The sequence below is a fragment of the Vulpes lagopus genome, chromosome 17 (assembly GCF_018345385.1).
Source record: "Vulpes lagopus strain Blue_001 chromosome 17, ASM1834538v1, whole genome shotgun sequence".
NCBI classification, from domain to species: domain Eukaryota; kingdom Metazoa; phylum Chordata; class Mammalia; order Carnivora; family Canidae; genus Vulpes; species Vulpes lagopus.
The window spans coordinates 17,086,680-17,114,592 of NC_054840.1; the positions used below are offsets into that span (position 1 = coordinate 17,086,680).

At 39.2% G+C, this 27,913-nt stretch overlaps 1 protein-coding gene across 1 annotated transcript in view; it reads left to right on the forward strand.

Annotated features, from left to right (window-relative positions):
* Positions 1-256: 256 nt before the first annotated feature.
* Positions 257-27,913, forward strand: part of ATP13A4 (ATPase 13A4) — a 109,050-nt gene continuing 81,393 nt past the window's right edge. The window contains exon 1 of the mRNA XM_041731856.1: positions 257-600. Coding sequence (XP_041587790.1) covers positions 538-600 — 63 coding nt within the window. The 5' untranslated portion in view covers positions 257-537. The remainder of the gene's footprint in view (positions 601-27,913) is intronic.

The following is a 27,913-nucleotide window of genomic DNA, read 5'->3' on the forward strand; positions in this document are numbered from 1 at the left end:
AATGAATGAGGATACTATTAAAAGCTGGTGGATTGGGGCTTTTATTAATGGAATAAAATCTGCAACTCTGTTAGCCCTCCCCACCCCCAATTCCTTAGCCTCTGTGAATAAAGCAGTGACCTGGGAGCTCTTGAGCCCGCTCCCCCACTCCTTGGAAAGGTCCTGCCAACTCCGCATTGTCCTGTTGGATTTGCAGTCAGATGTCTTATGCTGCCAGGCACTGGGCAGGCAATGAGTTCTTTCCCTGGAAGTTGGGCACAAAAAGACCGGCATGGGAGCAGCCTGTTTTGGGACAGCTGCTCTGAGACAATGCAGTAAGCAAGGCAGAAATTCCTCCGAGCAGAGGGTGACTCGTGGGAGGAGTTCAGTTTGCTAAGTATTGTCATTTGCTGAGAGTAGGTGTGTGCTCCAGAAGGAGTCTTAACCTGGAGGATCATTAACTCTTTCTATCAGCTGGTGAGTTGCGGTGGCTCGGCAAGTTGGTCCTGGAGGCTCCTGCTCAGGAAGGCCAGGGAGGAGGAGTGGAATCACTTTTTCATGGGGGACCAGTTTGAGAAGGGCCAGCATGCTCTGCTCAATGAAGGAGAAGAGAATGAGATGGTAAGATTCTAGCCACATACCCTTCTTCCCATTCCCCAGCCTCCAATACTGTCCCCCTACAGGCACACACACGCATGCATGCAAACTCTCAGACACACTCACATGATCCTCTGCAATTTGACTCTGGTGTTATGTGGAAAAAGGTAGTGTCCAAGACATCTCTCTCTCTCTCTCTCTCCCATAAATGTAATCTCTAACAGCAGAAATTGGCTGGAATTAAAACATTGTCTTCATTTTATCAAGAAGTTTTCCTTTTTAAATAAAACAGAAAGGGAGAGAAGCACAATGCCATTTTATGATGCTTTTTTGAGCCTCAGGAGTCTAGCACGTTCTGTTCAGAACTTGAATAATTTCAGCAAATCCCTACTGTTATGAGCAGTGTATGTCTTGATAGGAAGAAGTGGAACAGCCACGGTGAGGTAGGAGTGCAGCTGAGTCTCTGACTGTCTTCTCTTCAAGTATCTGTGTTTACAAAGAATGTTGGAAGGGAAAACATAAAATATTAACAATTATCAGCCTATAAATTTCTCTGTTTCCTTCTAAAATTTTGCTTATAGGTCTTTAGCTAAAAAGATTAGTTACAGAAAACTTTCTGTAGTTGACTGTCTCTTTTATTTTAGATGTGTTTCTCCTCTAGGGAATTATAGGAAAATCAGAGATGATTCTTATGTTCTTGCTGAATTTAAACTGTATTTCTCAATTACAATGTAATCAAGAGAGAGTTAGAAATGTGTACGTTTGGTTAATAAGGCCTTTCTGCTAATTGTGTAAGCATAGTCTTTTAAGCCAGTAATGGTGTAATTAAAATGTTAAAATGTGATACTCCCATTCTATAATAGCATTTTATCTTCCTGGAATTAATATAGAAATAACAAACCCAAAAGATATTTATTTAAATTTTTTTCTTGGTTAATTGCTTTAGCCCTGACTATTAAATTCTTTGTTCCTAAACTGGTCTTTCAAGTTTAATCTGCTTACCTGTTCCTATAGCAACAACATTTTTTTGGACCTTCAGGAGTAGATCCCTTCTGCTATCAAAGCTGAAAAAATTATAAGGGAATAAAAGACACCCAAATCGACATGGGCTTCTTAACCATCTCCTTACTTCTTTCAGATTGGACTGACAATGACAATTATTTTTAGGCCCTACACAAATATCACTAGAAATGACTTTCTGATGCTTTGTTCGCTATAATCCTTACTTCTCCAAAATGTGTTCTTTGGAGGGTCAATATCCTATTATTCTGTATATAAAGTTGAAAATTTGACCCTCATCTGGAATGCTCTTCACCAGAAGGCAGGGGCTCCTCCCTCACATCTCCAGATGGAAACACACCCACTCTTTTCTCATACACTCATTTCTGCTCTTTGACAATTTGTCACTGAATAGTCATTAACTGTGATCCACTTGCTGGCAGACATTCCTCGTGCTGGGAAAACGACTGTCCTCTAGCCTACACACTGCAGCGTGTGATTCTGTGCAGTTCATCTTCATAATGGCACCACCCAGTGCATCCTCATGTTGCATACAGCTGAAAGTCCAGTTAGGACAGGGCCTTTGGTATGGAAAGGGGCTCTGTGTTTTCTGGACAGGATTCGTTTGGCCAGCAGTCTTAGCGGAGGTGCTGCCATTAGTATGCAGTCTTGAGCTCTCCATCTTGTTCCGCCTGGAGAAACCTGGCCACCTGCCTGTTGCTGTGTCTGCCTCTGTCCCTTTGTAGCTCACCACTCCACCCCCCACCCCCTGCCCAGAGCTGTAAACATCCAAAGTTCTGAAAATCTCTTTCTATTCATTAATTTATTTGGTTTTGATAGAGTATAATTGACATACAATGTCATGTTAGTTTCAGGTGTACAACATGGTGCTTTGACACTTCTATACATTATGAAACGTTTACCACAGTAAGTGTGGTCACCATCTGTCACCATACAATGTTTTTACGATATTATTGGCTATAGTCTCCATGCTGTACTTTTAACCCTGTAACTTTTTTCATTTTGTAAATGGAAGTTTGTACCTCTTTGTCCCCTTCACCTATTTTGCCCATTCTTCCAGCCCTCTCCCCTCTGGCAACCATCAGGTTGTTCTCTGTGTTGATGAGTCTGTTTTTGATTTTTTTTTTTTTTATATTCCCATATGAGTGAAATCATATGATATTTGTCTTTCTCTGTCTGACTTATCTCATTCCATAATACCTTCTAGGTCCATCTGTGGTACTGCGAACGTTAAGATCTCACAAAATTATTTAGTTATCTTAAAGATATTTCACATATTTTTATAATGAGTTTTAGTTTACCAAGTATTTTCTTGGCCACTAGCTGATTTGGTTTTTACTACACTTTGTGAGGTACACGCTATGATTCCGGCTTTAGAGATGAAGAAATTGATGCACTGAGAATTTGCTTGTCGAAGGTGGTATTAGCCAATAAATCCGAGAGCTGAGGCACCACATTAATTAAGTTGGTACCTCTTTTGTCTCTGGACCTAAACATAGCCCAGTGATACCTTTCAGTTCTTCCACAGGATAGTGTACTCTTAACACACTTCCTTAAGATAAAAAAAACGTAGGGAGAACTTTGGATCTCAGATCCCCAGTATCGGTTTTGTTGTATATAATTTGTAAACTTGAATTTCCTGAATAAGTCTGCATCCTCTGACTTGAATTTTAATCCCTTTTAGAAAGCCAAAAATTGTCTAGAAATGTGCCACATCAAAATGTTTATAGTTTCTTGCTTTATAATATACACCGTTGGACCTTTGCAGAAGGCATTCCTCCAATCATAGAAATGACTTCAAATTTCAAGAGAAAACAACATTCTAGCAGTTATCTTTCATGTCCAATGAAGAAGAACAAGAATACCTCCAGGCCTAAGTATGCCTGGGACTGTCTTCCATTCTAGAATAAAAGAAATAGGAATGAAAGAGCAACTCTAGGTGATATGAAAGTAACATTATTAAGTGTGAAATGAGACAGGAGCCACAAGAAGAAATAATTTGTTAGAAGGACAAGGAAGAAAAGGGAAGAAAGTAATCTTCAGAGCTGGTTTATCTGGATGACTGCCTCAATAGCCTCAAAGAGCAGACTAATTCCTAGTCAGCACTGCAAGTAGACCAGAGGCCCAGTCTCACTTACTGCTTTAGCCTGTTTCTGTATCTGTCAAATAGTTGTGGTCCTTCTCATCCTACCTGTCTCACAGGGCTCTTATGAGGATCAGCTGAAATAATCTGGGGGAAGTGTTTTAAGAAGTATAAAATTCTAGGTAAATGTAAGTTGCTATTATCTAAACAAAAATAGGAAGAGTTAGGGCTTTAGCAATTAACCAATTGAATGACTACTAACCCCAAAGCGAGGTCATCTCTTCTCATTAAATAACTGTAAGTAAGGACTGTATGCTTTTATTCTCAAGTTATAGAGACCACTTATACATGGAAAAGAGCTGAGTTACCTTATACCCAGCCTCATAGTCCTTCTTTTGGGAAAACCTCAACCCTTCTTGGGACTGAGTTTCCTTATTTGTGGAGGAAGAGTATCAGACCGCCTGGGAACCCAAATTCCTTTGAATACAGTGGATACATATTTATATTTTTAAATGCCTCAGATAGGCTAAGTGCTCATTTCCTTATACTATGGACTTAACATAGTGACTTAACAAAGTGGTTATCTGGTTAATATTGTAGCTTAGTTAATTAGAATATTGCTCTTAACAAAGTGGTTATCTGGTTAATATTGTAGCTTAGTTAATTAGAATATTGCTCACTGTTATCCTTTGTTATAATCTAATGAAATCATATTCCTTTTGAGGATGTTATTTTATTCTAGTGAGACTTATTTTAAAAGTAATATTTCCTGATTTTTTTCTTTCCTAGGTTCTAGCAAATAAGAAAGAAAAAAACCTTGTATGTTTTTCTGATTATAAAGATAACATATGTTTATTATAAGAATATTGAAATGACATAGAAAAATCTAAAAAATGAAGTAAATACGATTCATAAATCTTCCACTCAGACCTGATCAGCATAGTCGACCCTCCTTCTAAAGACATAAAAAGTGAAAATTTATCTAGCTCATCTAATGTATAAAGCTTTCTATTTTTTACTACATTTTAATATTATCTATACCACTGTGTTTATTTACATCTCTGTATTTGTATCATGGAAACACTACATACTACATACAGTGTGTTACTATTCATTTCTTTTGACTTCATATTCAGTAGACTGAAATAAATAATGTTGGGAGTATTTATGTCTTAGAAATCAGAAAATGCTACACAGGACTTGCATCTTGCCTCACCTGAAGGCCAGTTATGAAATATTTACCTCTGAACATACCTCTGAGCGTATTATTTAAGACTTCCTTTTTCTTTTTTTTAAAGATTTTATTTATTCGAGAGAGAGAGAGGGGGGTGGGCAGAGACACAAGCAGAGGGAGAAGCAGGCTCCATGCAGGGAACCTGATGCGGAACTCGATCCCAGGACTCCAAGAGCAAGCCCTAGGTGGAAGGCCCGCGCTAAATCGCTGAGCCACCCAGGGATCCCCAAGACTTCCCTCTTCTTCCTGATACATGTCTAAATACAGAAAGCATGTTGTATTTAGATATTATCCATTTATTTGTGCTATGCATCATGCCAAAACACAATAAAAGCAATCACAATCCACTGTAAAAAGCATGCATAATACACATATTCACAAATATGTATTTTTTAAACAAAAAAATGGATTTATCTCATCTATATGTTTTTTAAACTGTCCTTTTCATTGTATCTAAAAATATTTCATGGCTATATTTTCCTTTTGAGAATTGTAGCTCCACATAATGATTTTAAAGCTTAAAGTATATGTGGATGAACTATACTAGATTAAGCAAATCTCTTATGTTGTATACTTCTGTTAATTCTAAATTTTTTGGCTGTGATGGACAACTTTGTATGTGCAATTTGACATATTTGTCAGATTATTTCCTTAGGATAAAGTCCTAGAAATAGCGTTGATATATAAGAGGGAATGTGTGTTTTAAGTTTTCATTGATACATAATACTTAATTGCCTTTCAGATGATTATGCTTGTACCAATTTATACTCTAACTAGCAATCTTTTTTTGAGAATATTTGCTTTCTTTACCATACTTGCCAATGTTGAGCATTATCAATCTTTTTAACTTGGGCTGATTTGATATGTGAAAATGACACCTTATGGCTCTATTATTTTTGCATTTCCTTGATTTGAAATTGAGCACATCTCTATATGTTTATTGGCATTCATATTTTTTGGACTAGACTCTCTTAATGTCATCACTCATGTTATATCAACTAGTAGAATGGGTAAGTAAAACCTGTTGAATCAGGAAAAGCAAGAGAAACTCTTTTTGAATTTCCATGTTGTTTTTGAGAACAGCAAGAAATTAGTACTGCAATGAGTGCATAATAAGGCAGCAGGGTGGTGTGTGGTCTTTGCCACATTGGAAGCCCTATCGTGCCTTCAGCATGAGCAAGGGACATCTGTCCTCACCATTATTTGGCTCACTTTCATAACTGATGTTTGTCTTTTCTTCTCTAACACCAGGAAGCAAAAGCACCTCCCCCCACCTCAATAGCCACTTATTTATTATGCTCCATGAGCACCTCCGAGTTGGTTGCCAATGTTAACTAGTGAACCCACAGATCTCATAGTGGGAGAATTGTGTTCAGACTGAGACATTTTGTCAGCTGAAATGTTCAGGAAGCTGGGCTACTGGCCAAGTCTAGTGTCTTTATTCTTGATTCATTGCTGCAGAACTCCCATGAAGTCAACTCATCTTTGATATAAATTCTTGAAGAGTGAGATTTAATTGCTTCTTGAGGACAGGAACCCTGCTTAGTTCACCTTTCTGTGGCCTGCCCATTCCCTTCCCCACTATTCCCAGAATTTAGCATAGTGCTTGGCACAAACAGTAAGGGCATGTTTGATAACGTAATTCCAAGCTCCATTAACCTGTAATTTTTTTATTCCGAGAAGAATGGGGAGGCAAGCAGGGCTTAAAGGGAGAAACAATTTGAATAATAAAAATGAAACTTGGGAAATTTTGTGTTATTTATTTGGAATAGCCAATCATTTTGTGAATTTATCAATTGACTCCTCTTTCTCCCAAGCATAAACAAAGGTTATTCTTCAGAGTTAATTAGCCATCTACACTATTTTTCTATGAGATACTTTATGCTATCCTTTCATCTGTTCATGTATAAACTCAACAAATATTTACCAAATGCTTACTCTGTGCCAGGACTTCTCTGTGCTAACCAAGGAGGACTTTGAGTGAAAAGCAAAAAGCTTTTGTTTTTAAGGAGTTCACAGTTGAGCAGGCAGGACTGGGTACATAATTTGTGGGGCATAGTGCAAAATAAAAATGAGTTGTCCCTTGTTCAACAATTATTAGGAATTTCAAGATGGCTGTAACAGAGCACTAAACCAAGTTCAGAGCCCTTCAGAGAGCAGGGTCCTGTGGGATTACACAGACACGTGACTATGTAGCAGGCCCAAGTAGGGGAGTGAGAGGTGTAAACATAATGAAATTGTGATAAAATAAGTGCCACTGAGGGAGTTTTGCACACAGAGCTATGGGGCACAGAAGAAGGAGCAATGCAGTCAAGGGGGAAGATGGCATTTCATTTCCCTGGAGGGGTAGGTGAGGGCCTGAACGTGAAAGACTTCACAGGACACTAAAACGAGTGCATATTTTATCCTTTCTAATTATGCCTGAATGCTAGTCCATGAAAAAACTGTACCAGAATCAAGTTGGGGAGTATATAAAGAAGAGATTCAGTATGCAACTATAGCCTTGATATAGAGGATGCTGAGTAGAGAATGGATTGGAAAGGTCCTTAGAAATTAGAATTGCAAAGACTTCATAATCCATAGACCAAGGGTGAACAGGATGAATAGGATTAAGGGTGTCTGTAATGGGAGAAGATGATACAAGTGCTGAATCCCATAGGGAAAAGTAGGAACAGGTTGGGAGTGGAAATGGCAACAGTAGTAGCAGATATTTATATGGTGATTGATCTGACTAGGAACCTTACACATAATAACATATATAATTATTTCAGAAACCCTAAGAGGAATCATCATCTCTCTTCTGCAGATGTAGAGAGGTTAAGTAATATGATCAGGTTCATTTGGCTAAGTACATGGAAGGCCATGGCTTAAGACCCAGATTTAAACATAATGGTTTACTGCTTTTTTTAAAAGATTTTTTTCTTTATGGGGGCGGGGCGGTGAGGCAGAGGAAGAGGAAGAGAAGGAATCTCAAGCGGACTCCCTGATGAGCTTAGAGTCTGCCTTGGGGCCAATTCTATGACCCCAGGATCATGACCTGAGCTGAAACCAAGAGTCAGATGTTTAATCAGCTGAGCCATCCAGGTGTCCTGGTTTACTGCCTCTTAATTTTGCTAAATTCTGGATGCATTACTTTAGTTATTAATTAGGTGGCAAAAATAACAGGGCGTGAGTGAAAGAACCACAACATTAGGAGACTGGACACTAGCATTGTTGTGTTGGCTCTGCCATTATTTATTCTTATACCCGTAAAGCAAATCATGGTCACTTCTCTTTGGTTTTGTCTCATTGATAAGGTGGAAATGATAATACCTTACTAGTTTGAACCAGGGACCAATGCAGGTGGTTTCTTGAGGTTCTCTCCAACACATGTAAAGGATATGATATCAAAAGTTTTAAAATAGGTGGATAAAATCACTATGAAATGTCTTAAGAAATTTAAGTGATACTTCCGATTTTTTTTTTCAAAGCGCTATGAGTTCTTTTAGTCAAGGAAAGGAGGACATATATGGAGACATTACATCAAGTGAGAACTGAACATTTATGGCAGTTGTTTTATGAATGTTTATTATGGGTAAAGAGTAAATAAATCCATTGATAAATGATTAACTAGTGCTGAACCCTATAGGCTCCTCAGGCCTACAGAAGACATAGAGCACAGCAACTTGACCTTCAACAGCATTGGTGCATTGGTGATGTGTCCAGAAGATATTCATTCCTGGTGCCATTTTCAAGGCTTTGTCATTATTTTAAAGCTTTGTGAAGATTAGCCAAGTGGGATCGCTGACCTACATGGGCTACAGCTATTTCTGGATGTCAGTCATGTAAACCTTGGTGAGCTGTCTGAAACCATAGCCTAGATAGAGATGGAAGGAAACTCAGAACGCTGCCTCCTTAACCCTGTCCTCAGCCTAAGGCTACTTTTCTGGACAACAAGCACAGCTTTGCCCTAGATGCCCCCTCAGAAATCAGAACAGAGAGGAGGTCCAGTGCGCTGCAAGCTTTCCAGAGAAAGATGTCCCTCAGGCCAGGACACTTTCTGATTTTGGTGGTTACACACACAGCACTCTGGCTGGGACTGTATATTTTAGCATTTCCAGAATCTATTTTGGAGCCATGGGTAGATGATTTTGAAGCTCTGGTACTCGAGTCTCAGAATCAGTAAAGAGATCAATGTTTTGACGCCAGTTCAAAAACAAAAGAATCCAACAAATGAGTTTGTTTAGATAAGTGGTTCCTTTTTCTTGCTTTTTAATGGAAAAATAAGGCTGATTTTTATGGCACACATTTTCCTGCAACTTTGTTCTCTTTCAACTTGGAATCACTGAGCCAAAGTAAGGATCTTCAGCCTGGAAACCAAGCCACCCTGTATAGGTTTTTCCTTTAGCCAATTTCAACAGGCAATTATTTATTTGCCATTCTCTCTGCTTATGCAGATGTGCTCTGCTTGTTTTCCCAAGAATACATTATGGACTGTCTCTGCCAGGGATATATCTTCACCTAGATACCTGGATACCTAGATACCTGGCCATCACATTCACCAGAACCCATCTCAGATCTGATTCCCTTCCTTAAAGCCATCTGGGAGCCCCTGGATCACACTTAAGTACTTCCTTGTCTGGAGTAGATTTGAATGCCAATTTTGGCAATTTCACTAAGTTTTATAGGTAGAGTCATGTGTTTATTCTCCTCCCCCAACAGTTTGTGAGTTGTTACAAGCACGGACAGATCTTATTTCATGTCTGTATCTTCTATGCAACATTGAAGTTACTGAACATGTTTCCGATAAGTTGAACTGAAGATTTCTGTGCACAATCTTACAAGAGTTTTTATCTTCTTTACTGACTTTTGAGTGGTTAATGCCAATTTTACAAAAGGAAGCACTGAGAAATTATTTAATTTGTCCAAGTCTGGAAGCTAAGAAGCAGCAAAAACAGACCTGGAACCTAGGCAGCTTGCTTCCAAAGCTCCTATTCTAGCCTTAGGTTTTTGATGTGGCCTTGCTACTACTACCACTACCGCTACTATTTCTACTATTACTGCTGCCACCACCACTACCTACTACTATTGCCACCACTGCTCCCACCCACCACCACTACTACTACCTCTATCTCCCCTGCTACCACCACTACCATTACCATTACCATTACTGCTACTACCATCACTACTACCACCATTACTACCACTACCGCTACTACCACTACTATTCTACTACCACCAACACTACTGCTACTGCTGCCAGTACTACTACCACTACTATGACCACTTCAACAACTGCTAAGTAAGCCCAAGACCATATTAATTTAGCAGTTATTTTATACTTCAGGTTCAGGTTCATTTTAAGCCTGTGAGAGGCAAAAACCTCCAGGTCTCTTTTCACAGAAGTCTTTGCTCTCTGATCTTTTAGGCACAGAAGTAAACGGGTACAGGTGCTGGAACTGAATCAGCCATCTGTGCATGCCCGCATCACTTAAGCGGTCTCTCCTCGTGCTCCCCCCCCCCCTTCTCCAGCAGTGGCCTCTTTGGCTTGTCACTCAATGCTTAGCTCCTAGTAGGGGTAGAGAAGTTACCTGTTGTCCTTGTTCTACTTACTCTTAGGCAGTCCCTTTGTGTCTGGGCTTAGAGGAGCGGGAGTGTTGTGCTTTATTAATATTCGTATTCATCCTCTCCATGATAGCTACCTCTATCTTTATCTGAAGTTGGCTTCAGATGGAAGTTTCTTACACTCTCCTAGCAGTTACTTGGGCTTGATTTTGTAGAATCTTGGTTTCAGGATGGTTAGTTGTAAAAGGTTATTTGCTACTATACTTCATAAAAGGCTATTTGCTACTATACTTCATACAGCATCAATTGATTTTTGCTTTCAGCTTTTTATTTTATTTTTTAAGATTTTATTTATTTATTCATGAGACACACACACACACACACACACACACACACAGAGAGAGAGAGAGAGAGAGAGAGAGAGAGAGAGGCAGAGACACAGGCAGAGGGAGAAGTAGGCTCCATGCAGGGAGCCTGATGTGGGACTCAATCCCAGGACTCCAGGATCATGCCCTGGGCCACAGGCAGGTGCTAAACCACTGAGCCACCTAGGAATCACCATGATTTTTGCTTTCATCTTGATAGAGGATTTCCCACTTAGAAGTAATTGACCTTTGTTAATTTGACCCTAATGGTTTTATTCACAAACTTTGCATGGGACCCTCTGGTAACTGAGGATACTACCTATCCTCAGGTATTACACCAGTGGAAAAAAAATTGCCCTTCATTCAATAGTCTCAGCAAAATACTCATTTGTTTTCTCACTGGATATGATTAGATAATTTCCCTTTCCAAACGTATTAGCGTGGCCAGAAGAAGACCAAGATCTTAGTCACATGGCCACGTCTGGAGTTGGAGTCAGAGTCAGCTCTATATGAAACACAGTTGAGAGTGGTAAAGTGGGTGGTTTGAGACAAAAAAAGTGAGATAATTGGGGATCTAGTGGTTTCAACAAAAAATATAAATGGATAAACGGAATTTCCAACCTGAGAGTCAATAAATAATAATTTAATGAAACTGAACAATAGTGTTTAAGGTGGTCAGGTCCCCCACATGATTTTCTTTGCTAGAGAGAACATAAAATTTGGAGCTTTGCTACTGTTATTTTAGATATCTGTGAAGAAGTAGAAAAGGGCTTTTAAAACATATATATTTATTTTTCAGATTTTAAAAATGAAACATATTTATTGATTAAAATATGCATAATACAGATGTGCCTGGGTGGTTCAGTCGGTTAAGCAGCCAACTCTTGATTTTGGCTCAGGTCATGATCTCAGGGTCCTGGGATTGAGTCTGGGTAGGCTCCCTTGCCCAGTGGGAAGTCAACTTCTCCTTCTCCCTCTGTCTCTCCCCTGCCTCTTGTGTACATGTACAAGAGGGATTTGTTTTTTTAAGTCAGAGAGTCTTTCTTAGTGGCCTAAAATCATCCCCTTTGGAGATGTGCACATTCTTTCAAAATCCTTCTCAGCAGTAGAGATTTGGGCTAATAAGGAATTGCCAGGAAGGGGTCTGCTTTAGATGCTCAGAAATGCTGCATTTGTCATTGTCTATCCCAGAGAACTATGAAGAAGGAGTGCATACTAGGAAGTTGTGAAGCTTCTGTTTTACTTAACAGCATTTCAGAAAGCATCATGTGCATATAAAGGGTCAGTTCTGACCATAGCAGACAATGAGCCTCTAGTAACAAACGAGAGGGCCTTCATCTTTCATTTCAGAAAATTTCCCATGTAGCTTCCTTCTGCTATTTCTTCTGTAGGAGGAATAAGTAAAAGCTATAATTCTTATTATTTGGTAGCAAATTCTATCTCCTGTGGACACAGTTAGAGTATCTGTTCTTTAATAAAGGCCTGATGGTGGGGGCTTTCAACTTTATGGGAAGAGAAATCTAATCATCTTCCTTCTGAATTTTTACACAAGCTCCTGGAACAGGAAAACATTTTATTTTTGAGTTTTAGCATTACTGAAATAATTGCCTACAGAGTATCCCTGGGTAATTAATTGGCCAATTAAACAATAGCCAAGTAATATACAAATAAAAGTGGAATATTTCATTCCCCAAGGGAGGATATGCTTTTCTATTTAATTCTTAATGACTTATTGATGACCTATTCACTGCTTCATTTCCAATACTTAGAAAAATTATAAATACACAATATATATTTGGGGGGGTAAATGAATGAATGGTGGATGAATATAGCTAGTTACAGTTACATTCTGTCTGTATGAAATAGTATATGGATCTATAGGTTAATAAGGATTAGAATTCAGAGAAAAGGATTGATTTACTATACTTCATTTTAACCCTTCCATAGAATCAACTTTCCAGCAATCCAAACTTTGTCTTTCTCCTGTTCCTTACCTCACCCATCCAACCTTCCCTTAAATGCCCTCAAAAAGGGAAACTTGCTGTAAGACAGGGCATTTCCTTGTGAGACAATGATGACTATTATAAAGACTCGTCTACATTGAACGGAGATATGGTTCTGTTAATCTGAATTCATTAGTTCTACTTCTTTTGCCTTTTGGGGCCACCTGTCAAAAATCAGCTTCCTTTTCTCATGCATGTAAAAATTGTTCTTACATGTCCTTTTGTTTTCATCCCTCCTGAGTCTCTTCTTCAATCTAAACACACTTAATTTCTTCAACACTCTTCCTGTGGCATAGTTACCATTTATTGACTACTTACTAGGTCCTATGACCATTGCTAAGCATTTCCACATGATACTTTATTCACAGTAACCTCATTAGGTAGATATTATCACTATAGGAGAAAAGACCAAATGTTTCTATTGTTTCCCTGTGGCAGGGGTCCACAAACTATTGACTATGAGTGACACCTGGCCTACTGACTTATCTGAAAATAAAGTTCTGTTAGTAACAGCCTCCTCTATTTGTTTACAGATTATCTCTGGTTGCTGTTATACTACAATGGCAGAAATGAACGGTTGTTAGAGAGACCACATAGCTCACAAGGCTGAAAATATTTTCTATCTGGTACTTTACAGAAGTTTGCAGATTCTACCGTTTTCCTTCTGATCTCTCTCTCTCTCTTTTCTGATTTCATTAAAAAATATTTTTCTTTATTGCCATAGTAAAATGTTATTTGTTAAGGTTGTCCAAGTTTTGCATCCATCAGCCATGGATGTTTAGGACAGCCCTGAAAGGGCTTAGGCTGGGTGGTGTTTAAGGATTTAATTGGCTGTCAACGTGGTCAGTAGATATTTACAAACTGCTGTGGTGGAAAGGGCCCTGTTTGAAAGCTTGCATTCTTTCTAATCTGGATTCTTCCATTAACCATTCATTTTATGTGAGGAGTTTCCCCTTTCTTGGCCTGTTTTTCCATTTCTTTTTTTTTTTCCAAAAGATTTTATTTATTTATTCATGAGAGAGACACACACAGAGAGAGACAAAAACACAGGCAGAGGGAGAAGCAGGCTCCCCACAAGGAGCCGGATGCGGAACTCGATCCCGGATCCCGGAATCAGGACCTGAGCCGAAGGCAGACGCTCAACCACTGAGCCATCCAGGCATCCCCTTTTTCCATTTCTAAATAGATCTAGCTCTGTAGGATCTATCTGATGTAATTACATAGCTATCTTCATTTTGAGGTTGCCTAGACCCTTACTTACCAGCATGAACATTGGTGTCCAGATGTGTAAGAATCTTCATTTTTTGGAAATAGTACACCCTGTATAACCAAGAGCCAGTGGACCCTTAGAGCCCCCCAGATCATAGAATTTCAGATAGAGAAAACTACTCAAAGATAATCTAGTTCAACACATTCATTTTTTAAAGTTTTTTTTAAATAAATATAATCATAGATTCACATACAGTTGCAATAAATAATACACAAAGATTCTGTGTATGCTTTACCCATTTTCCTCCATTGTAATGTCTTGCAAAACTATAGTAAAATATCACAAGCAGGGAATTCATGCTGATGGGTCAAAGTAAAGAACATTTCCATCACCACAAATATCCTTTGTTTTTGCCTTTTTATAGCCACATCTATTTCTTTCCCATTCATCCCTACTCCTTAAATCCTGGCAACTACTACTGCTTTCTGTTTCTATAATTTTCACATTTCAAGAATGCTATATAATAAGATCATACAGTATGTGAGCTTTGGGATTGACTTCTTTTACTCAAAATAATTCCCTGGAGATTGATCTAAGTTGTGTGTATCAATAGTTCATTCCTTTTTATTGCTGAGTAGTTTTCCATGATACTACATTCATGGAATATTTAATCATTTATTTATTTAACCATTCATCCATGGAAGGACATCATAGTTGTTTCCAGTATTTGGCTATTATGAATAAAATTGCTGTAAACATTTGTAAATAGAGTTTTATGTGAACATAGGTTTTTATTTTTTCTGGGATAAATGCTCAGGAGAGCAATAGCTGGGTTGCATGGTACTTATATGTTTAGTTTTTTTTAAAAAAACTACCAAACTATTTTCCAGTGTGGCTGTACTATTTACATTCCTACCAGCAATGTGTGGGTGATCCTGGCTTTCCAAATCCTTACCAGCACTTGTTCTTTTCACCATTTTTTTAATCTTAACCATTACGACCATTTATTTCTAACCATTCTCTACATAGCTATAGAGTAATACCTCATCGTAGTTTCAATTAAACTTTTCTTAATAGCTAATTATTTTGAATATATTTTTGTGTGCTTATTTACCATGTGTATTTTCATGTCTCTTTTCAATTATCTGATTGAATTGTTTGATATTTTACTGTTGAGTTTTGAGAGTTTTTTATGTATACTAGATACAAGTTCTTTATTGAATACATGGTTTGCAATGGGTTTGTAATGTGGATATCCAATTGCTCACTCCAGCACTATTTATTGAAAAGACTATTTCTTTCCTCATTGGATTGCTTTTTCGTATTTGTCAAAAATCAATTGGGCAGAGTTATATAGGTCTAAGTATAAGAAATTATATAACACTAGGGAATTATATAATAATTCTTGAAATCAGGTAGACTTGTTTCCACTTAATTCTCATTTTTTCACAATTGTTTATCTCATTAGTAGGTCATAGAAATAAAATTAATTTATTTTATATGTTTATCTTGCATCTTATGACCATGATTAGCCCTTTTATTAAACATAGTGTTACCTGTATGTTTTTAAAGATGCTTGTTATCAAGTTGAAGAAGTTAGTTTTCATTACTATTTCTCTAAGAATTTTTACCATGAATGTGTGTGAAATTTTGTCAAAAGCATTTTCTGTGTCAATTGATATGATCATGTTATTTTTAAAATAAAAAAATTAGTTTTAGTCTGTTTACATAGTGGATTACACTGATTAATTTTTGAATGTTAATGTAGCTTCATATCTTAGGAATAAGTACTACTTGGTAATGGTGCATAATTCTTTTACCATATTGCTGAAATCTATCTGTTAAAATTTTGTTGAAGATTTTTGCTTCTATGTTCCTGAAGAAGATTGGTCTACAGGGCATTTATTTTCTATCCTCTTTGTTCCATTCTTCCTCCCTCCCTCCATTCCTTCCTTCCTCATTTTTTAAGCACTACCTATGTGTTAGTCCCTGTGAAAGCTATTATGTATACAAAGAAAAGCCCTAGAGCTCAATATCTAGTGGAGGATAGACTTCAGTGGGCCAGTGCTATAATAGCAGAATATGCAAAGTTCTGTGAGAACACAGAAGAAGCTACAGTCAATTCCTGGATGACTTCAGTGGAGAAGTGCCAATTGAAAAGAATCTAGATGCACGAAGAGGAGTTTACCAGCAAGCCCCGTTAGGGTGAAGGACATACTAAGTCAAGGGGACACAATGTACAAAGGTACTGAGATGTAAAGGAACAAAGCACATTCCATTCAGAGAACTGAATGTAGCTTGGCAACGCTGATGTGCAGGGTGTATGTGTGTGTGGTGGAGTGGGACGGGAAGAACAGAGAGTTGAGGCTGAAGAGATAGTATGGGAAGATTAGGAAGAACTCCACATGCCATTCTAAAGGGATTTAAGGGTTTTAAGTAGGTAACCAACCACACTGGCTTTGCCTGGACTTCCTGGGCATTAGCAAAGGTCACATCCTGAGAAACCCTTCAGCCTTGGGCAAACTGGGATGATTGGTAAGTCTAGTAAGGAAGTGAAATCAGATGTCTGCTTTAGAAAAGTAACTGTAGCAATGTGGACAACAGTGTAGAGAGAAGTGAAGCTGGACATGATGATTCTTGCCATGATTCTAGTGTGAACCCTGGTTGAATTAACAAGGCAGGAGTATCAGGGATGGAGAAGAGGAGGCCGATCTAAGAAATATCTAGGAGATGACCAATAGACCTCGGGCTAATTAGATGTTGAGGGAGAAGGAGAAGAATATTAAAGGGAATTCCTAGATTTCGGTGTCATAAAACTGGATGCGTAGTAGAGGTCATGGTAATGCAGAGAGAGGAGTGTGTGGTTAGTGAGTTTAAACTTATGATCAATTCTGACTGAGGAGGCATCATAGAGAAAATTTTACATGAATAGTGTTTTTAAAGATGGTTAGGATTTTTGGTGGGGGATTGGGGAGAGGAAACAATGAGGTCGGGGCAGGTATTTTGCAAAACAAAAACAAAAAAAAACCGCTTGAGTAAAGATATATTGTTGAGTAAGATAAGAAATTTCTAGGAATGGCGAGTAGTTATAGGATATACTCAGTTTAGGTGTAATTTTGCCTGATATGAGTGTGATTAGATTGAGGAAAATAAGAAAAGACAAAGGCATTGTTTTGCTATAAATATATGATAGGGCAAGACTACCAAACTGGTGTGCCATGAATAGCACTGGGATGCTAGAGATGGATGACAGAAGTTCTTAGAGGAATATTGGGATATTGATCACCTCTAGTTTTAGGCAGCCTCATCTATTTATCTGATCTGCACTGTGCAAATATTGTCAGTTTACTATGGGTACCATTATATGGAAAAGATGTGGAAGCACTGTGCTGAGGAAATTCCTTCTTCTGTTGAGTTTAGAGTTAAACTTACATTGATTAAAAATACATCCAAATTGGGCAGCCCCAGTGGCTCAGTGGTTTAGCGCCGCCTTCAGCCCAGGGCCTGATCCTGGAGACCTGGGATCGAGACCCCTCCCTGCATGGAGCCTGCTTCTCCCTCTGCCTGTGTCTCTGCCTCTCTCTCTCTTTCTCTGTGTGTCTCTCATGAATAAATGAATAAAATCTTAATAAAAAATACACCTACATTTTTATTAAAATGCAAAATAGCAAAACAAAGATTAAGTTTTCGTTTCTTTCTGGCTCATAGACTTTATTTTTTCCCAGCTCTTTTGAGATATAATTACGTGTAATATTGAATAAAATTAAGGTGTATGATGCAATAATTTGATATACATAGATATGATGAAGTGATTAAGTTCTTTATAAACAAAAAGTCTGGGTCTTTTTTCACCATTGTCCCTTGTGGGACAAGTGTTATTATTTCTAAAAATATATAGATACCTGTTAAAATAAAAGCAGCCAATGATTGGTCATTTGCTATCTTTGAAATTAGTGGGAATGTAGCTATTAGTATTTGGACTCTTGCAGAATGACTGGTCTTTCAGAAGGTCATTATTATAAAAAATAGGGAAAGAACTTAATTAAAAAAGAACCAGCAAAATTACACTGATGCCTGTATAAGAGTGTGTGACATTTCATCTCTTTTATTATAAAATACATTCTTCTATATCTATATAAAAGTGCACAAATACTTTTGTACAGAATGGATAATTATAAGGTGAACATTTATTAACCATCGTCCAGGTTAAGAAATAGAGTAATGCCTAACCAGTTTGGAAAAAACAGTTGTAGGGGACATTAATGGGATGTTGTGAAATTTGAAAATGATTTGGGTATGAGTTGAGATAAAAACTCACTGATCTGGAAAAAAATGGAGGCCAGTGAATGAAAAATCATGCTGTAAAATGCTGTAAAAGAGCATTTACTGGGTGGTATCCCAGGATATTTGAAAAAGGTAGAAATTTTGGTTCCCCTTCTGCCCCACTATTCTCTCAATTTTCCATTCTTAACAAGTTACTCATTTCCCCATTACCTATCCTATTTTCACCTTTCGCTGCATCCATCCATTTGCTTGAAATTCTTTGGCAGATTAGGAAGTCCTTCTTCCATCAGCCACAACCAGAATCATGCATTCACTGGTTGATGGTGACATTTTACTGAAGAGTGAGGAGCCTTTCCCAAAGAGGTGCTCAATTCTGAATACCAGTTATGGAAATGAATCAAGTTGTCTTGTCACACTGGGGGAACTCTGATGCTAAGTTAGTGAATATGGCACAGTGGCGAAGAAGTCACACTTTGGCATAGTGACTCTCATTCTCGGGGCCAAGCATGGGGCTTCCTGCATGTAGCATACTCCCTCTTCCAGAAGGCTGTCTGATAGTTCTCCAGCAGGTGGTCTGCACAGTCTGTTGGCACCAATTTGCACAAATGGTGCAACAATAACCATCCTTTATCTTTCCTTAAAAGAACGTTGAAGTTTGAGTGAAGGTCACTTGGGCAGCCCTGAAGTGAAGGCAGGTATCTCCGTGGAAAGGATTTGTGATGTAGATACCTCTGAGGTGACTCGAAGCTGTCACACAGTTGGTGTTAGGGAAGTTCTTATTGTTACAATAATTATAGGTATCAAAATTTAGAGAGATTCAAGGGATCATATAATCTAACCACCTCTCTTACAGATGGAGAAACTGAGTCCCAGAGAGAGGAAACGGATTGTTTTATAGGACCACGGTTCAGACTAAAATTCCATCTCCAAACCAATATTTTTCCCCTACACCAGTGATTGCAAAACTATGGGTTGTGACTCTTGATAAGTGTTAAAGTTATTGCTTTGAGTCCAAGGCCATGCATGCCCAATGAGCATTGGTATAACCTTTACAAGCAAAAGTAGAACACAGTCATTTGGAAGTGTGTGGCAGTTTTTGAAATGCCATATAAATGTGTGGAAAAATACATACAGCTAATTTAATAATAATTCAAAGCCATATGATCACTGCCTGAGTCAGAAGATAGAACACTGCTTGCACTCCAGATGTTCTCCTGGGGCCTGCCCTAATTTTGACCCATCTCTGCTCTCTGCCCCCGACTCCACACAGAAGCAACCTCTCACCTGGCTTGTATAATTATTATTTTCTTGCCTTTAAAAATATTTTTTTCTAATTATGTCTGTATCCCATAATAATTTTTTTGAGGTCTCTGTGATTGAAATCACACTGATTATATTCTTTTGTGTTTTGCTTCTTCTGCTTATTATACTGGTGAGATGTATCCATATTACTGCACAAAATTATAGTTTATTTATTTGCATTGTGACAGAATATATCATGGTAAGACTATACTTTCTAAAGAGTCAGTTCAATTTTCGATGGACTCTTGGATTGTTTCCAGCTTTGAATTTTTCTTGTCTGTATCTCTTGGTACGCAGGTCCACAAGTTTCTGTAGAGAAGATACTTGCAAGTAGAACTACTGAATCGCACAGTGTGTGTATATCTTTAACTTCACTGTGCAAAGTGCTTTTTAAGGTGGTCTTGACAATTTATCTCTCACCAGCAATGCTAAGAAAGGATTCTTCACTCTAAAAACAGGTAGTAACCATTGTTCTAGTACATGCTTTCAACTCACTGCCACTATGTGGAACAGATTTCCAACCTTCTCAATGAGAAAGCTTGGTCACATGGTGCTTTTCAGAATGATTTTTATTTACACAGGTCCTTGTTTAGGCATAAACTTGTGATGGAAATTGATATATTTATATTAATTTTATGTTATGTTGGTTGAACAGGTGGAAATGGTTGAAAGGGCAGTGCTTGGTGTGTGTGTGTGTGTGTGTGTGTGTGTGTGTGTGTGCACTAAGTGGGAGGGAGTGCAGAGTACACTTGCTGGGTCCTAGCCTAATGTCTGGCACATGGTGTAATTATTAGTAGGGTTGTCCGAAAATGGAACAGCCTTCCCAGGAAGTAGAGTTTGCTTCATTGGAGGTGTGGGAGTTTCACATTGTGAAAGAAATGTAGGATCAGGTCATCTCTGATCGTTCCCTCTCATAGAGTTCATGACAGCATACTTCTCCCTCTTTCATTTTCTAAAATCCTATGGTAAGTAACAAATACCTGGGAGAAAAACAAAAATAATACTTAGGGATATAACTTATTGTTGGGAAAATTTCTCTATTTGTCAAAGAGTATAAGGCTGACTTTTAGAGGATATCATTGCTTTTCCCATGCTCTCTCTCTATGTGCCCTTATTTGAGAATTCTCTTAAGAATTTTTTTGGAGGGCCTGGCGGTTCAGTTAGTGAGGCGTCTGATTCTTGGTGTCCGCTCAGGTCATGATCTCATGGAGCCCCACATTGGGCTCCATGCTGGGCAGGGAGTCTGCTTGAAGATTCTTCTCTCTCTCTCACTCTCTCTCTCAAATAAGTAAGTAAGTAAACAAACAAACAAACAAATAAATAAATCTTTTTTAAAAATCTCAGCTTTCTTCCTGAAAACTGATGTTTAGCTGGATATTTGCTATGCTTCATCAGGTGCTAATAGCCAATGCTTACCATTTTCTACCTCTCTGTTTACCAGTCTAATAATATTTCAATCTAAGAAATAACAATATAACCAGAGCTATTGATGCATTCAAACAGTATCTGTGGGCCTATCATGTACCGAGAACTGTTCTGTTCTGTGCCAGGGATTCAGCAAAGAACAAGACAGACCAAAGCACTGCTCTTGTGGAACTTACATGCTAGGAGTAGATCACAAAAAAATAAACAAAAATATCAGATGGAGATAAGGGCTCATACAGGTTTAACATGGGATGATGTGCTAGAGAATGATTGGGTGGCTTCCTAAGACCATGTGGTCAAGGAAGCCCAGATCCCAATGATAAAGAGAGGCCAGATATGTCAGGGTGTCCCTAAGGGTTTAATAATTAACCTTAAGTCTAATTGCCCTCATAATGACAACAACCTATATTTGAATAATGTGCCCACTTCTGTTATTCCATTTCATTGTCATAACAGTTTTGTGAGGGAGGCATTAGTGTTCTTAACTTTTAGATGGGGTAATGACTTCCGGACGATAAAATTAGTAAATGGTAGACCAAAACCAGTCTTGAACCCTTGGCCTTTAAGTGTGGTCTTTTCCCATGCCCTGCCTGATCTTGAGTCTCTATCATGTTCAGTGAGTAGGCTGCCCAGACAGGCCAGTAGTCCCACATACTGACCTGTCTGTGCTTTGTCTTATGTCACTCAGACATCATTAGAAGATAAGTTTTAATTTCAGCACCACACGAGAACCTAGAAAATGCCTCTTGCCTAAGATCGCCAGACCAGAAGATTAGGATGTTGCTGGCAGAAACCACCACCGTCTGGTTGCTAGGTGGAGTCTCTCTTGCCTATTTCCTCCCCCTCTGCGGTTTGAGCTTGTGAAAACCTGTTTAAGGGGAAACCTAAGAACTTGTCTGGGCAGCAACCCCACTAACTCAAATGTGAGCAATTAGCAGGAGTTCAAGTCTTGTCCCCCATGACCTCTGCCACGTGAGAATGTCAGAGCTGAGGATGGAATGCCGTCAGGAGAGGCAGACTGGGGTGGGGAAGAAAACAGTTTTAAGTAAGAAGGACTTGACTCTGTTATCTACAAGCAGGATGACTAAGGATACATCCTTTAACTTCTGTAAACCCTATCTTCCTTATTTCTTGCCCATGGCTGATATTAACTTCTTTATAGAGTTGCGAGGATTAAATCATAATGTGGAAAAATATATATTTAGTGTGACAAGCACATAATAGAAGTCATTTACATGAACTGGTTTTTCATGAGCTTCAGCCAAACTAGATGGACAATTATTCACAGGGCAGAGTATTTCCACCCTGTCTGCCACTGACAGGCGGGACAGTTTGCTTTTCAGCCAGCCAAATGGTGCGACCAAGAGGAGTTTCCACAGCCCAGGCTGGAGAAGAAACGCTGGGTGGAGAAGAAATGCTGCTTAGTCAAAGGACACTAAAGTCCCATACGCATCTGTTCTTCCTGTTTCCATAATCAGACTGCTCCCAGCTAAAAGACTGTAGGCAGCGGCCTCTTCCCCTGATTTCACCTGAGGACAGCAGCTTTAGGGAAGCCATGAGAAGTCCACTTGTTGGGTGTGGAGGGAGAAAGATGGAGGTATAGATTTTAAGGGTTCAGCAACTTTTGGCCACTGGCTATAGAGGCCACTGGAGTAGAGGACACATCCCTGAATCCCTAGTCCCACCCCAAAGTACATTATCAGGCCTGACATGACCCAGTTAATTGTAACACCACAGTATAATGACCTTATTACACCTTAAGCTGACATTTTGTCCTGAAATACACCTCCATGTTTCAGACTCTTTTTCTTTGCTCTGGGCTAGTCCCTTCACGTTGACTGCCTTTTCTCCTACCCTTCTTTCCCGACTGTTGAAATTCCAATCTTCCCCAAGTCCACTTCAATGAACAATACTCCTGGAGAATCTCTAGCAGACCTACTTTACCTTTGGCCTTAGACACAGTGGGCAATTCGAGTTGAACTTAAGGAAAGACACCTGAAGACTTTGTTCTGAGAGGTAGCACGTAAACATTTTTATGATGAGTTCCTCACGCCCGGGGCCTGACACAACACCGGTGTTGTTCCACTGTTTCCAATAGTAATTGTGTGAGGTAAGACTTTAGCAAGAGAACCAGGAGTCAATGGCCAGGAGATGACTTTCCTAAGCTAGGAATGAGAGACAAGTGAGAATCCAGAGCTGGGGATGCAATTAAGGAGCATTTCATTTGCCTATCATGGGATAGTGAATGGTACCCAGGTCACTAGACTCCTAAGGATTCCCTCAAGGCACACCCTTGCCACAAGTCAATGGATGTTAACGTTGTTTGTTTGTTTTTAAGATTCTATTTATCTATTCATGAGAGACACACAGAGAGAGGCAGAGACACAGGCAGAGAGAGAAGCAGGCTCCCCATATAAAGCCTGATACAGGACTTGATCCCAGGACCCCGGGACCACACTCTGAGCCAAAGGCAGATGCTCCAACCACTGAGCCAGCCAGGTGTCCCTGAGGTCAACACTGTTAATGGAAAATGGAATGGAAAAACTTAACTCAGCTGATAAGTACTGATATATTTCTTTATCTATTTCTAAAGTCGTCTTTTTTTTTTTTTTGGTTGGAGTAGTGGTATTTTCTTTATCTATTTCTAAAATAGTTTTGGTTTTTTTGTAAAGAAATTTCCAAGACAGAAATTAGTATAACTTACTGACAGGCAATTGTGAACACACCTTTTGGTCCAGAGCAGGAGCTTGAGGAAAAGATGTCCAAATCAGTTTGCTTCTTGCTTCCCAAGCCCTTGTTACACCTCTGTTGAAGGAAGGAGTTTGTGAGACTCAGTCTTACCTTTAGCATCTTTTCAACTCCCAGAGAAGACAAGAAAGAGGAAGAAAATGAAAATGAAAGCACTTGTTTAAGAAACCTAGTCCTAAAGATTAACTTGAGTGTAATGCAAATGCATTTCCTAATGACCAAAGGCAGAATAGTCTTGAGATTGTTTATGTTTCCTTTTCCCCATATCAGTGGAATGATTTAATTTTTAGAGAATCTGAGAGATGGATACAGTTAAACTAGGGCTAGGAACAAGAAGAGTAAGGGTTCATTACCTTCCAGACCAACCAACCTTCTTTCTTTTTTTCCTTCTTGCTCTTCTCTCCTTTTTTCCTTCCTCCCTCCCTTCCTCCCTCCCTTCCTTCCTTCCTGTCACTAACCTACTTATCCATCCACTCAACACATATACAGATAATGTGCCAGGTGCTGGGTAAACTGTATTAGAGGAAACAAACTTGAAAGGATCCTCAACTGATAGAACTTAAAGTCCTGTGGAGGGTAGAAAGGAGGGAGCTAGAATAGCAAGCAAAAAATACTAAGTACAAATTGTGAAAATGATTTTTAAAAAGTCTTATAAAGGGTGGGTGATATCAGGGTCTTATCATTATATAGGAGATTGGCTAAGTCCTCTCTGAGAAGAACACACTTAAAGGAGGCTTCCACAGACGAGAGATAACCAGCCATGGGAAGACCCTGAGGGAAGAAAGGACTCTGTGCCTGCGGTTGGCGTGGCCAGGGCAGAACCAGGTGGTGGCAAGTGATTCAGTTTGGCGAAAGAGACAGATGCACACAGGCAGAGACAGACAGATCACAAGGGCAATTTGCTTTCTCTCTTTGCACTCAGTTTTCCTCATCTGCAAAATGAGCTGTTGCACCCATTATTGACCTTAGTGGGCACTTCACGTAAAGTGCAAATTCTTTTTTTTACTATAGGTTTCAGTATTAAAATTCTCTAGTTCTCCTCTGAGTGCTGAGAAGAGCATCTTAGGCACTAGGACCTAGAGACCTGTGTAGATTAGGTGGGAGAAACTCAATACCTACTCAGGTTTCTTAACCTCAGCATTATTTGGGGCCAGAGAAGTTTTTGTTGTGGAGGTTGAGGGGCAGTTGTCCTCTGCACTACAGGATGTTTGACTGCCATGGGTGGGGGGTTATTTCATAGCATTCCTGGCCTCCACCTAGAAGCTATGTCAGTATCACCTCTCACCCAGTTGAAAGTCATTTAAAATGTCTCTAGCTATTGCCAAATGTCCCCTGGTAGCAGAATCACTCCTGATTGAGAACCACTGGTGTACAGGATGAGGCTTGTAATCTTATGAGCAGGCCCAGTATGAGATGAGAAAGGAATCTGGCATATGGCCTTAGTGTTGAGGAAAGGAGAAAGTGTGGCAGGAACCATGAGAAATAGAGGAGCAACTGCTCATTTAAAGGGGGCATCTATTACTCTGATTGATTCTTTTTTCCTTTTTTCCTTAAAACTTCAGGTGCCCACAATTAGATCACCCATAATCCTTGGTTCATGATACTCTCATTACTTGTCAATGCTGCACTGCATTAATTCAGTTAGCTCTTTAATTGGCTCTTTATAATAATGTGATGATTCCTCCACCCCCAACAAAAGCCAGGACCTTGACAATAGTTTGCATTTGACAATGTGGCCCTGCCTTGCCTCAGTGGAGGTAACCACTGTCCTGTATCATGTCTTTGTCAATTCCTTGTTTTCCTTCCAATGTAGCTTTCTTTTATTTAACTCTATCCCAAAAAATATATTTTATTTTTCATTGCTTTCAACTTTGTAAAAATGCTCGCATGCTGATGTAATTGTTTGAACTGATTTTTATCACTTACTAGTGTATCACTAAGAGTCATCCACGTTGTGGAGTGTTGCTGAAGCTGATTTGCCCGAAGTGCTGTGTAAGATCCCATTGTATGACTGTACTGTAGGGCCTTATTCTCTATCTCACTGGATGGTGTTGGGATAGTTCCTGGGTTATTTGGTGCTTTCCAGCTGATTCTTCCAGTATAAGAATGTGGGTACTGTGCTGTCACGATTTCTGATTTATTTTAAAGAAAAGCCAGAAATCAGAATTTTTATGTGAAAGTAACTGGAGGACCAATATAAACTTTTAAGAAATGCTGACCAGGCCAACAAGAAACCTATCTGCAGGCCATTCTTCTTGAGCATCCAGTTCAAGATTTCTGGAATAGCTCATTCAGGTTGAGAATATCTCCCTTTGATCTAGAAGTCAACTAAACTTAGGGGTACCTTGAAAAATCATCCTTCGAAGTTACAAAGTATCAAACAAGAAGCTACTGAGGTAGAAATTGGAGTACGGTTTGTGGTGAGGATAAGCAGTTGATAGAAATTGATAGAAATTGCATTCATTCAGAACGGATTAGTACAGTGAAACAGTCCCTTCACATCCAAAATTTGGAAATAAGGTAAATAAGATTATCTTTTTTTAAACTTTGTTTTTTAAATTTATTTTTTATTGGTCTTCAATTTGCCAACATATAGAATAACACCCAGTGCTCATCCCATCAAGCGCCCCCCTCAGTGCTCATCACCCAGTCACCCCCAACCCCCGCCCACCTCCCCTTCCACTACCCCTTGTTCATTTCCCAGAGTTAGGAGTCTCTCATGTTCTGTCTCCCTTTCTGATATTTCCCACTCATTTTTTTCTCCTTTCCCTTTTATTCCCTTTCACTATTTTTTATATTTCCCAAATGAATGAGACCATATAACGTTTGTCCTTCTCCGATTGACTTACTTCACTCAGCCTAATACCCTCCAGTTCCATCCACGTCGAAGCAAATGGTGGGTATTTGTCGTTTCTAATGGCTAATATTCCATTGTATACATAGACCACATCTTCTTTATCCATTCATCTTTCTTTTTTTAATAATAAATTTATTTTTTATTGGTGTTCAACTTGCCAACATACAGAGAATAACACCCAGTGCTCATCCCGTCAAGTGCCCCCCTCAGTGCCCGCCACTCAGTCACCCCCACCCCTGACCTCCTCCCCTTCCACCAACCCTAGTTCGTTTCCCAGAGTTAGGAGTCTTCCATGTTCTGTCTCCCTTTCTGATATTTCCCACTTATTTTTTCTCCTTTCTCCTTTATTCCCTTTCACTATTTAAATAAGATTATCTTAAGGGAGATAAACTATTTTTTAAAAATCACTTAAATTTTCAAATATTTAATGAAACCAGGAAAGAAATGCAGAATTGTCTTAAAGAGAATAAATGGTTCCCACGCTAATGGGATTTGACTGTAATTTGATTGAATGAATTAGCAGGCATGTCAGTTAGGGTGGGAGATGGTCAGAGAAGAGTCCAGAGCCCATTTTAAGCACTATGCTTGCATTTGGCTCCATTGGCAGGACAATCACTCCTGGAGATGGTGCTGTTGGGAAGAGAACAAACTTTTAATACCTACCCATGTATTCATCTTGTCTTGTGAAGGTTACATGCATATCATTCTCTCATTTCAACCAGTCTCTTGGACCAGGTGAGCTTTAATCTTCTCTGCCAGAGGTGTTTTTCCAACAATCTCTGAGTTAGAAGTCTGAGAGCCACTCTTAGGACTTGGTGAGGCCTGAGGTGATGGCATTACCCTTAAAGCTTCCTGGAGTCAATGTCCTACTCTCATCACCCTCTCATGTGCATTTCCAAAAGCATTGTCTTCACACAAATACTCACCCAGTGTCAGGCCCTAAGTATAAGGGCTTGTGAATCAGATTTGATTCAGCCTTGTGCACTTTCTAGGGCAGGGTCTTACCTAGACTGTGGGAACTCCCTAAGTATGGAAAAATTTACTTGTATGCATCTGTGTGTATCTGGGTATAGGGTCTATAGACTTTTAAGGGGTTCTGTTGGCTGAGGTAGTTGAAACCATTGCTTTGGAAAGCATAAGTGTGACATCTTGAGTATAGCGATCTGCAGAGGAGAAGACCTGGACACCCAGCAGCCAAAGTTTAAACCCTCAGGAATGCAAAGGACCTAGATCTCCAGGGACAGGGGAACGGGGGAATCTGT